The sequence below is a fragment of the Columba livia genome, chromosome 38 (genome assembly GCF_036013475.1).
Source record: "Columba livia isolate bColLiv1 breed racing homer chromosome 38, bColLiv1.pat.W.v2, whole genome shotgun sequence".
In the NCBI taxonomy this organism is placed as follows: Eukaryota; Metazoa; Chordata; class Aves; order Columbiformes; family Columbidae; genus Columba; species Columba livia.
In genome coordinates this window covers 207,440-223,217 of record NC_088639.1, presented here as the reverse complement: position 1 = coordinate 223,217, position 15,778 = coordinate 207,440, and the positions used below count along the sequence as shown (strand labels likewise).

At 60.8% G+C, this 15,778-nt stretch overlaps 2 protein-coding genes across 5 annotated transcripts; both read left to right on the top strand.

Moving 5' to 3' along the window:
- Nucleotides 1–587: 587 nt before the first annotated feature.
- On the top strand, nt 588–7,263 carry LOC102089840 (solute carrier family 22 member 6-B). 2 transcript variants are annotated; one of them, XM_065044408.1, is made up of 10 exons: nt 588–1,051; nt 2,045–2,148; nt 2,645–2,799; nt 3,303–3,471; nt 4,142–4,265; nt 4,884–4,999; nt 5,094–5,308; nt 5,940–6,048; nt 6,123–6,322; nt 7,000–7,263. In XM_065044408.1, the coding sequence occupies exons 1-10, from the start codon at nt 668–670 to the stop codon at nt 7,188–7,190; spliced, it is 1,767 nt and encodes a 588-aa protein (XP_064900480.1). In that variant the 5' UTR covers nt 588–667; the 3' UTR covers nt 7,191–7,263. The 2 variants fall into 2 exon arrangements, with proteins under 2 accessions (XP_064900480.1, XP_064900481.1); XM_065044409.1 differs by having other exon boundaries at nt 6,119–6,322; nt 7,000–7,196.
- A 473-nt stretch (nt 7,264–7,736) lies between these two features.
- LOC102089650 (solute carrier family 22 member 6-like) lies at nt 7,737–15,756 on the top strand. 3 transcript variants are annotated; one of them, XM_065044405.1, is made up of 11 exons: nt 7,737–7,841; nt 8,893–9,303; nt 9,428–9,531; nt 9,950–10,104; nt 10,645–10,813; nt 11,324–11,447; nt 11,787–11,890; nt 12,416–12,630; nt 13,294–13,402; nt 14,423–14,626; nt 15,490–15,756. In XM_065044405.1, the coding sequence occupies exons 1-11, from the start codon at nt 7,737–7,739 to the stop codon at nt 15,554–15,556; spliced, it is 1,767 nt and encodes a 588-aa protein (XP_064900477.1). In that variant the 3' UTR covers nt 15,557–15,756. The 3 variants fall into 3 exon arrangements, with proteins under 3 accessions (XP_064900477.1, XP_064900479.1, XP_064900478.1); XM_065044406.1 differs by having other exon boundaries at nt 7,771–7,841; nt 8,912–9,303; XM_065044407.1 differs by lacking the exon at nt 9,950–10,104 and having other exon boundaries at nt 11,352–11,447.
- Nucleotides 15,757–15,778: the final 22 nt, after the last annotated feature.

The window sequence follows — 15,778 nt, the reverse complement described above, 5'->3', positions numbered from 1 at the left end:
TATTGTTATTTTGTTTAATTCCATAATTTTCATAAAAACTACAGTTCTTTCTTTTCTCCCCACCCCAAATTTGTCCAGTTTTGCCCCATTTTGGGGGCTCCTTTTGGCGTCACAACGAGGAGACCCCCCTCTGGCCACCCTGTTGTCCCACTGGTGGGCCTCGTTGTCCCATTTGGTGACCCCCGTGGGCCCCGTTGTCGCATTTGGTGACACCCGTGGGTCCTGTCATCACATTTGGTGACACCCGTGGGTCCCGTTGTCGCATTCGGTGACACCCGTGGGTCCCGTTCTCCCATTTGGTGACCCCCCGTCGTCACATTTGGTGACCCCCGTGGGTCCCATTGTCTCATTTTGTGGCCCCCGTTGTCCCATTTGGTGACCCCTGTGGGCCCCGTCGTCACATTTGGTGGCCCCCATTGTCACATTTGATGACCCCCGTGGGCCCCGTCGGCACATTTGGTGACACCCGCAGGTCCCGTTGTCACCCTCGGTGCCCTCTTTTGCCCATTTTCGCTGAAAATTCACCCAAAACCTGTCTACAAAGTCAAAGATTAACCGCAAGGCAACCATTGACCTGACCGCAGGATCCGTCGCCGGTCGCACCGCGGCGGCGCCGGGAGCGCTTTTTGGGGTGCAACGCGGGGGTTTTGGGGCCGCCGGTGACGTCATGGCCTTCGCCGAGCTGCTGGTGCGCCTGGGGGGGATGGGCCGCTTCCAGGTGGCCACCGTGGCCCTGTTGGCCATGCCCGTGTTCATGATGGCGAGTCACAACGTGCTGCAGAACTTCACGGCCGCCGGCGTCGCTCACCGGTGCCGGCTGCGCTGGGAGGACGGTGACAATGGTGACAATGGTGACAATGGCACCGGCCCCGGGGAGCGGCTGCGGGCGTGGGTGCCGGCGGGCGAGCAGTGCCGGCGCTTCGTGGCCCCGCAGTGGTGGCTCCTGGAGCCCAACGCGTCGGTGGCCAACGCCACGTGGCCCGAGACGGAGCCGTGCCGGGACGGCTGGACGTACAACCGCAGCGTCTTCAGCAGCACCATCGTCACCGAGGTACGGGGGGGACACGGGGGGGACACAGGGCGCACAACACAACGGAAGGCGGCTGTTGGTGTCACCACGTTGGTGTCCCCACATCGGTGTCCCCATGTCAGTCTCACCATGTTGGTGTCCCCACGTCGGTGTCCTCATGTTGATGTCACCACATTGGTGTCCCCATGTCGGTGTCACCACGTTGATGTCCCCACATTGGTGTCCCCATGTTGATGTCCCCACATCAGTGTCCCCACATCGGTCTCACCATGTTGATGTCCCCATGTTGGTGTCACCATGTTGATGTCCCCATGTTGGTGTCCCCCTATCGGTGTCCCAACGTTGATGTCACCACGTTGGCGTCACCACATTGATGTCCCCATGTCGGTGTCCACATGTTGGTGTCCCAACGTTGATGTCCCCACGTCAGTATCCTCATGTTGATGTCACCACGTTGGTGTCCCCATGTCGGTGTTGCCATGTTGATGTCCCCACATTGGTGTCACCATATTGGTGTCCCCATGTCGGTGTCCCCATGTTGATGTCCTCATATCAGTGTCACCATGTTGATGTCCTCACACTGGTGTCCCCACATCGGTGTCCCCACGTCAGTGTCACCATATTGGTGTCACCATGTTGGTGTCCCCATATCGGTGTCCCCATGTGGATGTCCCCACGTGGGTGTCATTACGTTGATGTCCCAACATTGATGTCCCCACGTTGACGTTGTCCAACTGGAGCATCTTCCCAACCTTTGCTGGAGGAACCTGATGCTCTGAGAGCTCAGGAGGAAAAAGGGGGGACGTGGGGGTCGGTGGCCACCAACGAGGGGACAAAAAGGGACCAGGTGACACCTGGCAGGACCTTCAGCCCACGGAGATGCTGGGAAGCGCCACCAAGTGTCGTGTCTCGGTGTCGCCGTTGGCCAAACGCCGGTTGGGTTGGGTCACCGCGACTCCAGTGCCGGGTTGGGGACGTGCGGGGGTGTCCCCACCCGTGTCCTTGTCCCCGCAGTGGGACCTGGTGTGTGGCCAGCGGGGGATGAAGCAGGTGGCCCAGTCGCTCTACATGGCCGGGGTGCTGCTGGGGGGCCTGCTCTTCGGGAGCCTCTCGGACCGGTGAGCTTCGGCCTCTTCCTCCTCCTCCTCTCCCTCTCCCTCCTCTTCTTCCTCCTCCTCACCCTCTCTTCTTCCTTCTCTTCTTCCTCCTCTTCCTCACCCCATCTTCTTCATCCCTTCTTCCTCCTCTTCGTCCTACTCATCACTTTCTTCTTCCTCTTCCTCCTCTTCTTCCTCCTGTCTTCCTTCTCTTCCTCCTCCTCATCCCCTCTCCTTCCTCTTCCTCCTCTTATTCCACTTCCTCTTCTTCCCCCTCTTTCTTCTCTTCCTCCTCTCTTTCTTCTTCCTCCTCCTCATCTCTTCTTCCTCTTCTTTCTCTTTCTCCCCCTTCCTCCTCCCCTTCCTCTTGCTCCCCTCTTCCTCCTTTCTCCTCCTCTTCCTCCTCCCTCCTCCTCCTCCTCTTTCTCTTCCTCCTTCCCTTCCTCCTTCCTCCTCCTCTTCCTCCTCTCCTCCTGCTCCTTCCTGCCCCCCCCTCACGGTTCCTCGTCCCGCGCAGGTTCGGGCGCCGCTCGGTGCTGAGCTGGTGCCACCTGCAGCTGGCGGCCATGGGGACGGCGTCGGCCTTCGCGCCCACCTTCGCGTCCTACTGCGCCCTGCGCCTGCTGACCGGAGCCGCCTTCTCGGGGGTGCTGCTCAACAGCGTGTCCCTCGGTACGCGGCGCCGGCCCCCGACCTGCTCCATGGCTGATCTTCTCCACGTCTCCATCTTTCTCTATGTCTTGTCCCTGCTCTTCTCCACGTCCCTGCTCTTCTCCATGTCCCTGGTGTCCATATCTTAGTGTCCATGTCCTGGTCTCCATGTCTTGGTGTCCATGTCCCAGTGTCCATGTCATGTCCTCGGTGTCCACGTCATGCCCTGGTCTCCATGTCCCTGGTCTCCATGTCCCCGGTGTCCACATCTTGGTGTCCATGTCCCTGGTGTCCACGTCCCGGTGTCCATGTCCTGGTGTCCATGTCCTGGTGTCCACATCCCGGTGTCCACGTCCCGGTGTCCATGTCCTGGTGTCCACATCCCTGCTGTTCTCCATGTTGCGGTGTCCACGTCCCGGTGTCCATGTCCCGGTGTCCACATCTTGGTGTCCACGTCCCGGTGTCCATGTCCCGGTGTCCACATCTTGGTGTCCACGTCCCGGTGTCTCGTCGTGTCCCCCCAGCTCTGGAGTGGATGCCGACGCGCGGGCGGGTGCTGGTGAGCACCTTCATGGGTTACTGCTACACGGTGGGGCAGATCCTGCTGGCCGGGATCGCCTACGCCGTCCCCCATTGGCGCTGGCTGCAGCTCACCGTGTCCCTGCCCTTCTTCGGCTTCTTCTGCTGCTCCTGGTGAGGAGGAGGGGGGGAAAGATGGACGGACGGACGGATGGAGAGAAGGTGCAAGGATGGGTGGCTGGTTGGAAGGTTGGATGGAGAAGATGGATGGAGAAGGATGAATGGAGATGAACGTGGATGGATGGAGAACATGGACAGACAGAGAAGAACATGGACGGATGGAGAGAAGGGTTAAGGATGGACAGAAGGTTGGATGGATGGACAGTTGGACAGTTGGATGGTCAGAAGGTTGGACAGTTGGACATTTGGATGGTGATGAGGTTGGACAGTTGGATGGTCATGAAGTTGGATGGTTGGGTGGTTGGACAGTTGGACAGTCGGACAGTTGGATGGTCAGAAGGCTGGATGGTTGGACAGTTGGAGAGTTGGATGGCTGGACAGTCAGAAGGTTGGACGGTTGGATGGTCATGAGGTTGGATGGTTGGATGGTCAGAAGGTTGGACAGTTGAACGGTTGGATGGTCAGACAGTTGGATGGTCAGAAGGTTGGACGGTCAGAAGGTTGGATGGTTGGATGGTTGGACAGTTGGATGGTTGGACAGTTGGATGGTTGGACAGTTGGATGGTCAGAAGGTTGGACGGTTGGCTGAACCCCAGCCTGGCGCGGTACCGGTGGGGACAACAGAAGCGGGTCCCGGCGGGCCCGCGGCCGCCCGTGTCCGCAGGTGGGTGACGGAGTCGGCGCGCTGGCTGGTGATGGCGGGGAGGCCCCAGCAGGCGCTGCGGGAGCTGCGCAAGGTGGCCAAGCTCAACGGGAAGAAGGAGGAAGGGGACAAGCTGGACATCGAAGTAAAAGGGGCCCTGGGGCATCGCGGGGGCTGGTGGGGGTGGGGACACCGTTCTGATCCGAGGTCAATGGTGGGGGGTCCCCAAACCCACCTGTTCCCCCAACACCCGTCCATCCCTGCGGACAACTGGCCATCTGTCTGTCCAGCCCTTTCCATTATCTCCATCATCGCCTCAAGCATCTCCATCTCCATCATCTCAAATTCCTCCATCATCTCCTCCATCTCCATAATCTTCATCATCTCATCTCCTCAATCATCTCCATCTCTACCATCTTCATCATCTCCACCATCTCATCTCTATCATCTCCTCCATCTCCATCATCTCCTCCATCTCATCTCCTCAATCATCTCCAATTCCTCCATCATCTCCACCATCTCATCTCTACTATCTCCTCCATCTCCATCATCTCTTCCATCTCCTCCATCTCCACCTCCACCATCTCATCTCTGTTATCTCCACCACCTCATCTCCATCATCTCATCTCCACCATCTCCTCCATGATCTCCATCTCCTCGATCTCCCCGCCCCCCAGTCCCCTCTCTGCTCCTCCCACCCCCAAAGGAGCAGAGGAACCCCCATGTCCCCCGGTGTCCCCCCATGTCCCCCGTGTCCCCCCAGACCCTGCACTCCCACATGCAGACGGAAACGCCAGCGGCCGGGCAGCGGCACTTGGTGCTGGACCTGGTGCGGACGCCGGCCGCGCGCCGCATCTCCTGCTGCCTCAGCTTCGTCTGGTACGGCCAGGGTGTCCTCCTGGGTCCCCCCGAACTCCTGGGTCCCCGTCCCACCGCCCCGAGCTGCTCACCCGACCCCGCGTCCCCCACCCAGGTTCTCCACCAGCTTCGCCTACTACGGGCTGGCCATGGACCTGCAGAACTTCGACTTCGACATCTTCGTGATGCAGATGGTGTTCGGCGCCGTGGACGTCCCGGCCAAGCTCGTGTCCGTCTTCACCATGACCTTCGTGGGCCGGCGCTTCACGCAGTCCTTCACCCTCATCTTGGCCGGTTTGGCCATCCTGGCCAACATCGTGGTGCCGCAAGGTGAGGGCCGCGGTGGCCGCGGTGGGTTGAGCTGGGGGTGGTGGCCCCTTGGTCTCCAGCACCACCTGGAAGGTCCAACCTCAACTCAACCCATTGAGAAGTTGGGTTATTTCAAACCATTTGGTGGAAATCGCGGCGATTCGGGGTCTCCCTTCCCCGTCCCCCATTGCCAACCCAACTGGTGCCACCAAGGCGGTGGCCGCGGTGGCCTCGTTGGGTTGAGCTGGGGGTGGTGGCTGCGGTGGCCCCATTGGGTTGAGCTGGGGGTGGTGGCCCGTTGGTCTCCAGCACCACCTGGAGCGACCAAACCAACCTCAACTCAACCCATTGAGAATTTGGGTTATTTCGACCATTTGCCGTAAATCACGGCGTTTTGGGGTCTCCCCTCCCCGTCCCCCATTGCCAACCCAACTAGTGCCACCAAGGTGGTGGCTGCAGTGGCCCCATTGGGTTGAGATGGGGGTGGTGGCCCTTGGTCTCCAGCACCACCTGGAGTGACCAAACCAACCTCAACTCAACCCATTGAGAAGTTGGGTTATTTCAACCATTTGGTGGAAATCGCGGCAATTCAGGGTCCCCCTGTCCCCATTGCCATGACCAGCCCAAGCGGCACCACCGCGTGTCCCCGCAGAACTGCGGTCGCTCCGCACCACGCTGGCCGTGCTGGGGAAGGGCTGCTTGGCCGCGTCCTTCAACTGCGCGTTCCTGTACACGGGCGAGCTCTACCCAACCGTGATCCGGTGAGACCCGCGGGCGCTGGGGTGGCCATGGTGGCACCGGACGGCCCCTCAGCGCCCCCTGCGCCCGCAGGCAGACGGGGATGGGCTTGGCCAACACGCTGGCGCGGGTGGGCAGCATCATGGCGCCGCTGGTGCGCATGGTGGGGGACGTGGTGCCGGTGCTGCCACTCGTCATCTACGGCGCCGCCCCGGTGCTGTCGGGGCTGGTGGCCGCGTTCCTGCCCGAGACCCGCGACACCGCGCTGCCGGAGACAATGCAGGACCTGCAGCGGAGGTGGGACGGACGGACGGACGGACCGGGGGACACGGTGGGGAGGGAGAGAGGGGCTGGTGGGGTGTGGGGATGGACAGACAGATGGACAGAGGGTTGGTGGGACAGGGGGATGGATGGACGGACAGTTGGTTGGATGTGGGGATGGAAGGATGGATGGACAGACAGATGGACAGAGGGTTGGTGGGACGTGGGGATGGATGGATGGAGGGTTGGTTGGACGTGGGGATGGACAGACAGACAGATGGACAGAGGGTTAGTGGGATGTGGGGATGGATGGAGGGTTGGTTGGACATGGGGATGGACGGACAGACAGACAGATGGAGAGAGGGTTGGTGGGGCATGGGGATGGACAGAGGGTTGGACAGGGGTTTGGATGGATGGACAGACAGAGGGTTGGCCGGGCATGGGGATGGATGGACGAAAGGCTGGACATGGGGATGGACAGACAGACGGACAGACGAATGGAGGGTGGGCTGGATATTGGGGACAGACATACAGAGGGTTGGATGTGGGGATGGACAGACAGTGGGGCACTGAGCAGAGCAAGCGACGGACGAAAGGATGGACAGAGGGACGGACACATCAATGGGGCAAGAAGGGGGGACAATGACACCAAAACCACCCAACCCCCACCCGGCCCCTCCCCCGGCCCCTCCCCCACGGTCGGTGTCCCGCAGGCCCCTCCCCCGCGAGGACGGCGCCGGGAGCCTCCAGGTGCCGCTTCGCACCGGCGTCACCGCGGGGGCCTCATAGAGCCCCCCCGCCCCCCCCAGGACCCGAACCCCCAAATCCCACCCCCAGAGCCCCCACATTGATGCAGTGGGGGGGGGGGGTTGGGGGGCTCCCCCCCCCGCAAAGAGCCAAGTGACACGGGTGACATTGGCCACCGAGTGTCCCCATGGAGGTTGGGGACAATGTCCCCTCCCCCCCCACCAAAATAAATGGACTAAAAGAAATGTTTCAAAAGCAGAAAATGGTTCAAAGCGCGGGGAGGGTGGGGGAGGGGCGGCTGTTTTCCCACCCGCGGGGGGTCCCGAGCAGCTGGGCTGCCCCACCCCCAACAGCAACACGGGACCTGTGGGGGGGCAGCGGCCTTGTGACCCCCACCGGGGAGAGGGGGACGGAACAGGGGGACCCAGGCGTCCGGGAGAGCCAGGCATCCGGGAGGATCCAGGCGTCCGGGGGGACCCAGGCGTTCGGGGGTCCCAGGCGTCCGCGGGGACCTCGAGGACCCACAGATCCCGGGTATTTCCCCCCCCCATCATGTCCCCCCTCCATGCCCCCCCCGCCCGGGGTTCAAGGGGCTCCATTGGGGGTGGGGGGGCGGACGCACCCAAGGGTGTCACCGGTTGGGGCCGTTTTGTGTCACTGAACCGCAATGGGGTCAAAGATCAAGGGGGTGGGGGGGCTTTAAATGGGGGTGGGGCCAAGGAAGGGGGCGGGGCCAGGGCCAAGAGGAACAAGGGAGCAGCCAGAGCCGGGACTGGGAGACACTGGGAGGAACCGGAGCCGTAACCAGGTGAGTGGACCAATTGGTGATCAATACCTTGATCGGGAGAGGCCAATGGATGCACAGGAGGGGGATTGAGGATCAATAGACTGAGCAATGGAGGGCAGGTGGATCAATAGGGAGGTTCCAGGTCAAGAGGTTGATCAATAGAGAGATTGGGATCGATACATTGATCAATAAAAGGATGAGAAAGCAACAGATTGATATTAAAGATCAATAGATTGAGATCAAAGATCAATAGCTTGAGATCAAAGATCAATAGCTTGAGATTAAAGATTAATAGATTGTGATTAAAGGTCAATAGATTGATATTAAAGATTAATAGATTGAGATTAAAGATCAACAGATCAATCAATAGAAAGACTGATCAATAGGAATATTATAGGCAAACTGATAGATAACGATCAATACATTGATTGATAAGATGATAACTCAATAAATCGATCGATAGGTCAATTGCTTGATCAAGACAGAGCGACTGAGCAGTTGATCAATTGGTGAAGATGCCAACATTGATTGATAGATTATGGGCCAGTGGGTCGATCAATAGAGGCCAATCAATTGATTGATCGATCAAGAGGTTAAAGGTCAATAAATTGATCAATGGCCAACCCTTGGTCAACCCTTGGCCACCCCTTGGTCAACACTTGGCCACCCCTTGGCCAACCATTAACCAACCATTGGCCAAGACTTCATCACCCATTGGTCAACCCTTGGCCAACCCTTTGGCCAACACTTGGTCACCCCTTGGCCGACCATTGGCCATTCTTTGGCCAACCGTTGGCCAACCATTGGCCAACCGTTGGTCACCCGTTGGTCACCCGTTGGCCATTCTTTGGCCCACCCTTGGCCAACCGTTGGCCAACCCTTGGTCACCCCTTGGCCAGGCACTGGTCACCCCTTGGCCAACCCTTGGCCAACCGTTGGTCACCCCTTGGCCAATCATTGGCCATTCTTTGGCCAACCCTTGGCCAACCGTTGGTCACCCCTTGGCCAACCCTTGGTCACTCATAGGCCAACCGTTGGCAAACCGTTGGCTAACTGCTGGCCACCCCTCCAGCTGTCCTCCCCTCCCCCAGCTGACCTTGACCTCGCCATGACCTTTGCGGAGCTGCTGGCGCGGCTGGGGGGGATGGGCCGCTTCCAGGTGTGGTACGTGGCCTCGCTGGCGGTGCCGCTGCTCATGCTGGCCAGTCACAACGTGCTGCAGAACTTCACCGCGGGCGTCCCCGAGCACCACTGCCGGCCCCGCGCCGCGGCCAACGGCAGCGCCGCCGACGTCCCGCTCGTCGTCGCCATCCCCCACGACGGCCACCAGCGGCCCCAGCGCTGCCGGCGCTTCGTGGAGCACCAGTGGGGCCTCCTGGGCGCCAACGGCACCAACGGCACGGGCGGCAGCGCCGCCACCGAGCCCTGTCGCGACGGGTGGACCTATCGTGATGGCATCTTCACCCGCACCGTCGTCACCGAGGTCTGGGGAGTCAGGGGGGTCTGGGAGGGATGGGGACCCAGGCATCCGGGGGTGGATGGGGACCCAGGGATCCAGGGGGACGGGGACCCAGGCGTCCGGGCGTGACGCGGCTGTTCCCGGGCAGTGGGACCTGGTGTGCGAGGCCAAGGCGCTGCGGGACGTGGCCCAGTCCATCTACATGGCGGGGGTCCTGCTGGGGTCCATCCTCTTCGGGGTCCTGTCCGACAGGTACTGCGGGAACTGGGGGAACTGGGGGGAACTGGGATGAACTGGGAGGCACTCGGAGGAACTGGGAAGGGGTGGGGATGGGGATGGAGGTGCTGGGAGGAACTGGGAGGAGGAGAGGGGGAGAGACATCTTGTGTTCCCATCCCAGTGCTCTCAGTGCCCCATGTCACCCATCCCAGTGCTCCCAGTGCCCCATGTCCCCATCCCAGTGCTCCATGTCACCCATCCCAGTGCTCCCAGTGCTCCGTGTCCCCATCCCAGTGCTCCCAGTGCCCCGTGTCACCCATACCAGTGCTCCCAGTGCTCCGTGTCACTCATACCAGTGCTCTCAGTGCCCCGTGTCACCCATCCCAGTGCCTCCCAGTGCCCCATGTCACCCATCCCAGTGCTCCCAGTGCTCCCAGTGCCGTGTCCCACAGGTGGGGGCGCCGGCTGGTGCTGAGCTGCTGTTACCTGCAGCTGGGGGCGTCGGGGACGGTGACGTCGGTGGCTCCCACCTTTGTCACCTACTGTCTGTGCCGCTGCCTGGGGGGCATGGCCATGGCGGGGGTGTCGATCAACTCGGCCTCGCTCTGTGAGACACGGGGACACGGGGGGGACTGGGGACACTGGGGGAGACTGGGGACACTGGGGGGACCTGGGGACACTGGGGGGACAAGGGGAGTGTCTGATCCCACCACCACTGACCTTCGGGGGCACCTGCTCTTCCCCCAACCCCTGTGAGGGTCCCAGTTATCCCAGTTTGGCCCCATTGACCCTTGGGATGACCCAAACTCCAACCATTGACCGTTGGGTTGACCAAACAACCAACCATTGACCCAAAATCCAACCATTGACCCAACAACCAACCACTGACCCTTGGAATGACCCAAAATCCAACCATTGACCATTGGGTTGACCAAACAACCAACCATTGACCCTTGGGATGACCCAAAATCCAACTATTGACCCAAAATCCAACTGTTGACCCTTGGGATGACCCAACCTCCAACCATTGACCATTGGGTTGACCCAACTTCCAACCATTGACCCAACCTCCAACCATGGCCCCTTGGGTCCCCGCCCTCCCTCCGTGCCCCCGGGAGCTCGTGGTGACCCCCCGGTTTCCGGGCAGGTATGGAGTGGATCCCCACGGGCGCCCGCGCCGTGGTCGGCACCATCAACGGCTACTCCTACACGCTGGGCCAGTTCGTGCTGGCCGGCATGGCCTTTGCGTTCCCCCACTGGCGCCGGCTGCAGCTCGCCGTGTCCCTGCCCTTCTTCCTCTTCTTCCTCTACTCCTGGTACGGGGGACCCAGGCGTCCGGGCAGCCGCCCTGCCCCACCATGCTGGGTTTTGGGGTGTCCTGGGGGGCCCTTGGAGGGGGTGGGGACACCTGGGTCCTCAGTGGGTGGTGGGAGAAGGGACCCAGCCCGGATGCTTGGGCCCCTCCTGAACTCCTGGGTCCCCCCCCGAACTCCTGGGTCCCCTCCCAAACTTCTGGGTCCCCCCCCGAACTCCTGGGTCCCTCCTGAACTCCCACATCTCCCCAAACTCATGGGTCCCCTCACACTCCTGGGTTCCCCGCACTCCTGGGTCCCCCCACACTCCTGGGTCCCTCCCTGCACTCCTGGGTCCCCCCAAACTCCTGGGTCACCCCTGGGTCCCCTGAACTCCTTGGTCCCACCCGCACTCCTGGGTCCCCTGCACTCCTGGGTCCCCCCACACTCCTGGGTCCCTCCTGTACTCCTGGGTCCCCCGCACTCCTGGGTCCCCCCGAACTCCTGGGTCCCCCCGAACTCCTGGGTCCCCAGGCTGCTGCCCGAGTCCGCGCGCTGGCAGGTGATCTCGGGGAGGCCCGACCTGGCCCTCAAGGGGCTCCGCAAAGTCGCTCGTGTCAACGGGAGGAGGGACGAGGGTGACAAGCTCAGCCCAGAGGTGACGGGGGGGCCACCCCCCACCCCAAATCACCACGACACCCCCGGCCCCCCAGATCCCCCCAAATCCCCCTGAGCCTCCCTGACCATCCTGAGCCCCCCAAATCCCCCTGATCAACCCCAGCCCCCTCTGAGCCCAGCTGGATCCCCCCTGGTCACCCAGATCACCACAAATCCCCCCCACCCATCAGATCCCCCCCAGATCCCACCCCCAATTCCCCCCAATTCTCCCCAATTCCCCCCTGGATCCCCCCATATCCCACCCCAAATTCCTCCCAGTTCCCCCCAGGATCCCCCCGGATCCCACCCCCCGCTCCCCCAACCCCCCGTGTCCCCGCAGGTGCTGCAGGCCCTGGGGGTCCCGGGGGGTTCCGGGGGGGGCGTGGCCACCCTGATCCGCAGCCCCGGGATCCGCAGGGTGAGCGGCGGCGTCGCCTGCGTCTGGCAAGTGATTCGGGGGAAAAAAAGGGACTTTTGGGAAAACACATTTTGGGGGGAAACATCCACGTTTTGGGGGGGAAATCCACTGGTTTGAGGGTCCAAACTCACCTTTTGAGGGTCCAAACTCACCTTTTTGGGGGGTCAAACCCAACTCTCGTTGGCCAAACCCCAACTCTCATTGGCCAGTATCCTACTCTCATTGGCCAGTACTCAACTCTTGCTGGTCAAACCCCAACTCTCATTGGCCAAACCCAAACTTTTATTGGTCAGTACCCAACTCTCGTTGGCCAGTACTCAACTCTCATTGGCCAAACCCCAACTCTCGTTGGCCAAACCCTGTCTCTCATTGGTCACTATCCTACTCTCATTGGCCAGTACTCAACTCTCGTTGGCCAATACCCAACTTCTGGTGGCCAAACCCACCTTTTGGTGGCCAAACCCACCTCTTGAGCCCAAACTCACCGTTTGGGTCCCAAAGCGGCCGTTTCGGGTGCCGTGTTCTGAGCGGAACCGCGGGGTTTGGGGCAGGTTCTCCACCAGCTTCGCGTACTACGGGCTGGCCATGGACCTGCAGGGCTTCGGCGTGGACGTGTACGTGAGCCAGCTGCTCTTTGCCGCCGTGGACGTGCCGGCCAAGCTGGCGTCGGCCGTGGCCGTGATGCGTGGGGGCCGGCGCGTGGCGCAGGCCGGCTCCTTGGCGCTGGCCGGGGGCTGCATCCTGGCCACCATGCTGGTGCCCAATGGTGGGTGCGGGGGATGGGGTGGGACACGATGGGGTGGGACACGATGGGGTGGAGGTTGAAGGACAATGGCATGGAGGATGATGGGGTGGAGGACGATGGGGTGGAGGATGATGGGGTGGAGGATGATGGGGTGGAGGACGATGGAAGATGATGGGATGGAGAGATGAAGGACAATGGGGTGGAGGACAATGGGAAGGACGATGGGATGGGAGATGGAGGGTGGAGGATGATGGGGTGGAGGATGATGGGAGATGATGGGATGGAGAGATGAAGAACAATGGGATGGAGGATGATGGGATGGAGGACGAGGGGATGGAGGACGATTAAGACAATGGGATGGAGAGATGAAGGAGAATGGGATGGAGGATGATGGGATGGAAGATGATGGGGTGGAGGACGATGTGATGGAGGACAATGGGATGGAGGACAATGAAGACAACGGGATGGAGAGATGAAGGAGAATGGGATGGAGAATGATGGGATGGAAGATGACGGGGTGGAAGATGACGGGGTGGAGGACGATGGGGTGGAGGACGATGGGGTGGAAGATGGATGGTGGAGGACGCTGGGGTGGAGGGTGCCAGGTCACTGGTGGCACCTGGGCCACCCTTTGGTGGGTCCCCGGGACGCCGGGCCGAGGTTCCACCTCCCGCCCCGTCCCAGAGCTGCAGGCGCTGCGCTTGACCTTGGCCGTGATCGGGAAGGGCGCCCTGGCCGCCTCCTTCAACTGCGCCTACATCTTCACCGGGGAGCTCTTCCCCACCGCCATCAGGTACGTGGGCACCCGTGCTGGGAGGGGCTACCCGGGGTGGGCGGGGCCACCTCTGGTGGGTGGGGCCACCTGCACCGGGTGGGGCCACCACAGCCCAACCTCTGCCCACCCAACCGCTCATCCAGCCATGAACCAACCAACCATCCAACCAATCAACTCATCAAACAACCAACCTCCCAACCAATCAACCCATCCAACAAACCGTCCAATCAGTCACCCAACCAACCATTCATCCAAACAATCAACCTGCCAACCAATCAACCCACCCAACCAACCGTCCAACCAGTCACCCAACCAACAATCCAACCAACCAATAAATCAACCCCCATCCAACCAAACAACCAACCAACCATCCGACCAACCAATCAACCCAACCAACCAATCAACCCAACCAACCGTCCACCCAACCACCCACCCACCCAATCAATCAACCCAGCCAACCATCCACCCAACCAATCAACCCAACCAATCAATCAACCCAACCAACCATCCATCCAACCAATCAACCCAACCAACCAATCAACCCAACCAACTGTCCAACCAATCAACCCAACCAACCATCCATCCAACCAATCAACCCAACCAACCTTCCATCCAACCACCCACCCACCCAACCAATCAACCCAACCAACCATCCATCCAACCAATCAACCCAACCAACCATCCATCCAACCACTCACCCACCCACCCAATCAACCCAACCAACCAATCAACCCAACCAACCAATCAACCCAACCAACCAATCAACCCAACCAACTGTCCAATCAACCCAACCAACTGTCCAACCCAACCAACCATGCAACCAATCAACCCAAACACCCATCCATCCAACCAAACAACCCAACCAACCATCCAACCAACCCAACCAACCATCCAACCAACCCAACCAACCATCCAACCAACCCAACCAACCAATCAACCCAACCAACCGTCCAACCAACCATCCAATCAACCAATCAACCCAAGCAACCCCCACCCCCCCACCTTCTCCCGTCCCGACCGGCGGCTGTCCCGGCGCAGGCAGACGGGGCTGGGGCTCGGCAGCACCATGGCGCGCGTGGGCGGGATGATGGCGCCGCTGGTGCGCGTGGCCGGCGACGTGGCCCCCGTGCTGCCCCCCATCATCTACGGGGTGACCCCCGTGCTCTCGGCCCTCCTCACCCTCCTGCTGCCCGAGACGCGCAACGTGCCGCTGCCCGAGACCCTGCGCGACCTGGAGATGCGGTGAGGAGCTCCGGGGGGACCGGAGCTTGGGGGGAAGCGGGGGGCGTGGGGACCCAGAGTTTGGGGTGAAACAGGGGGTTTGGGGACCCAGAGTTTGGGGGGAAACAGGGGGTTTGGGGACCAAGAGTTTGGGGTGAAACGGGGTTTGGGGACCCAGAGTTTGGGGAAAAATGGGGGGTTTGGGGACCAAGAGTTTGGGGGTAATGGGGGGTTTGGGGACCCAGAGTTTGGGGGGAAACAGGGGGTTTGTGGACCCAGAGTTTGGGGGAAATGGGGGGTTTGGGGACCCAGAGTTTGGAGAAAAATGGGGGGTTTGGGGACCAAGAGATTGGGGTGAAGAACAGGGGGTTTGGGGCAAGAGGGGACCAAGAGTTTGGGGGGAAAAGAGGGGGTTTGGGGACCAAGAGTTTGGGGGGAAAAGAGGGGGTTTGGGGACCCCGAGTTTGGGGTGAAGAACAGGGGGTTTGGGGCAGGAAGGGATGAAGGTTTTGGGGTGAAGAACAGGGGGTTTGGGGCAGGAAGGGATGAAGGTTTTGGGGTGAAAAACATGGGGTTTGGGGCAGGAAGGGATGAGGGTTTTGGGGTGAAAAGGGATGAAGGTTTTGGGGTGAAGACCAGAGGTTTGGGGTGAGAAGTGACAAAGGTTTGGGGGGAGAGTTGACCAAGGTTTTGGGGTGAAGAGCGAGAGTTTTGGGGCGAGAGGGGGCCAAGATTTTGGGGCGAGAAGGGATGAAGGTTTTGGGGTGAGAACAGACCAAGATTTTGGGGTGAAAACCAGAGGTTTTGGGGTAAGAAGGGACAAAGATTTTGGGGTGAAGAGCAGAGGTTTTGGGGCGAGAAGTGACGCTTTTGGGTCCTGGCAGAGCCGGTCACCCCAAGGCCGCCGACGCCGCCACCGTCACCGTCCCCCTGAGCGACACCCGGGCCTGACGGGGACGCCGGTATCTAACGAACTTCATCAAAACGCCGGGTTTTGTATCAAACCCAGGGGACCCAGGCGTCCGGGACACCCCCCCGCCCCAACGAGCTTAATGAGGATTAAGGTCCCCAAATCATTACCCGGACGCCTGGGTCCTGATCCTCCGCTCCGGCCTTTGCCCTAACGCAGCTGATTCGGCTGAAAAATAAAGTCGCAAAAGATTAATTTTCACG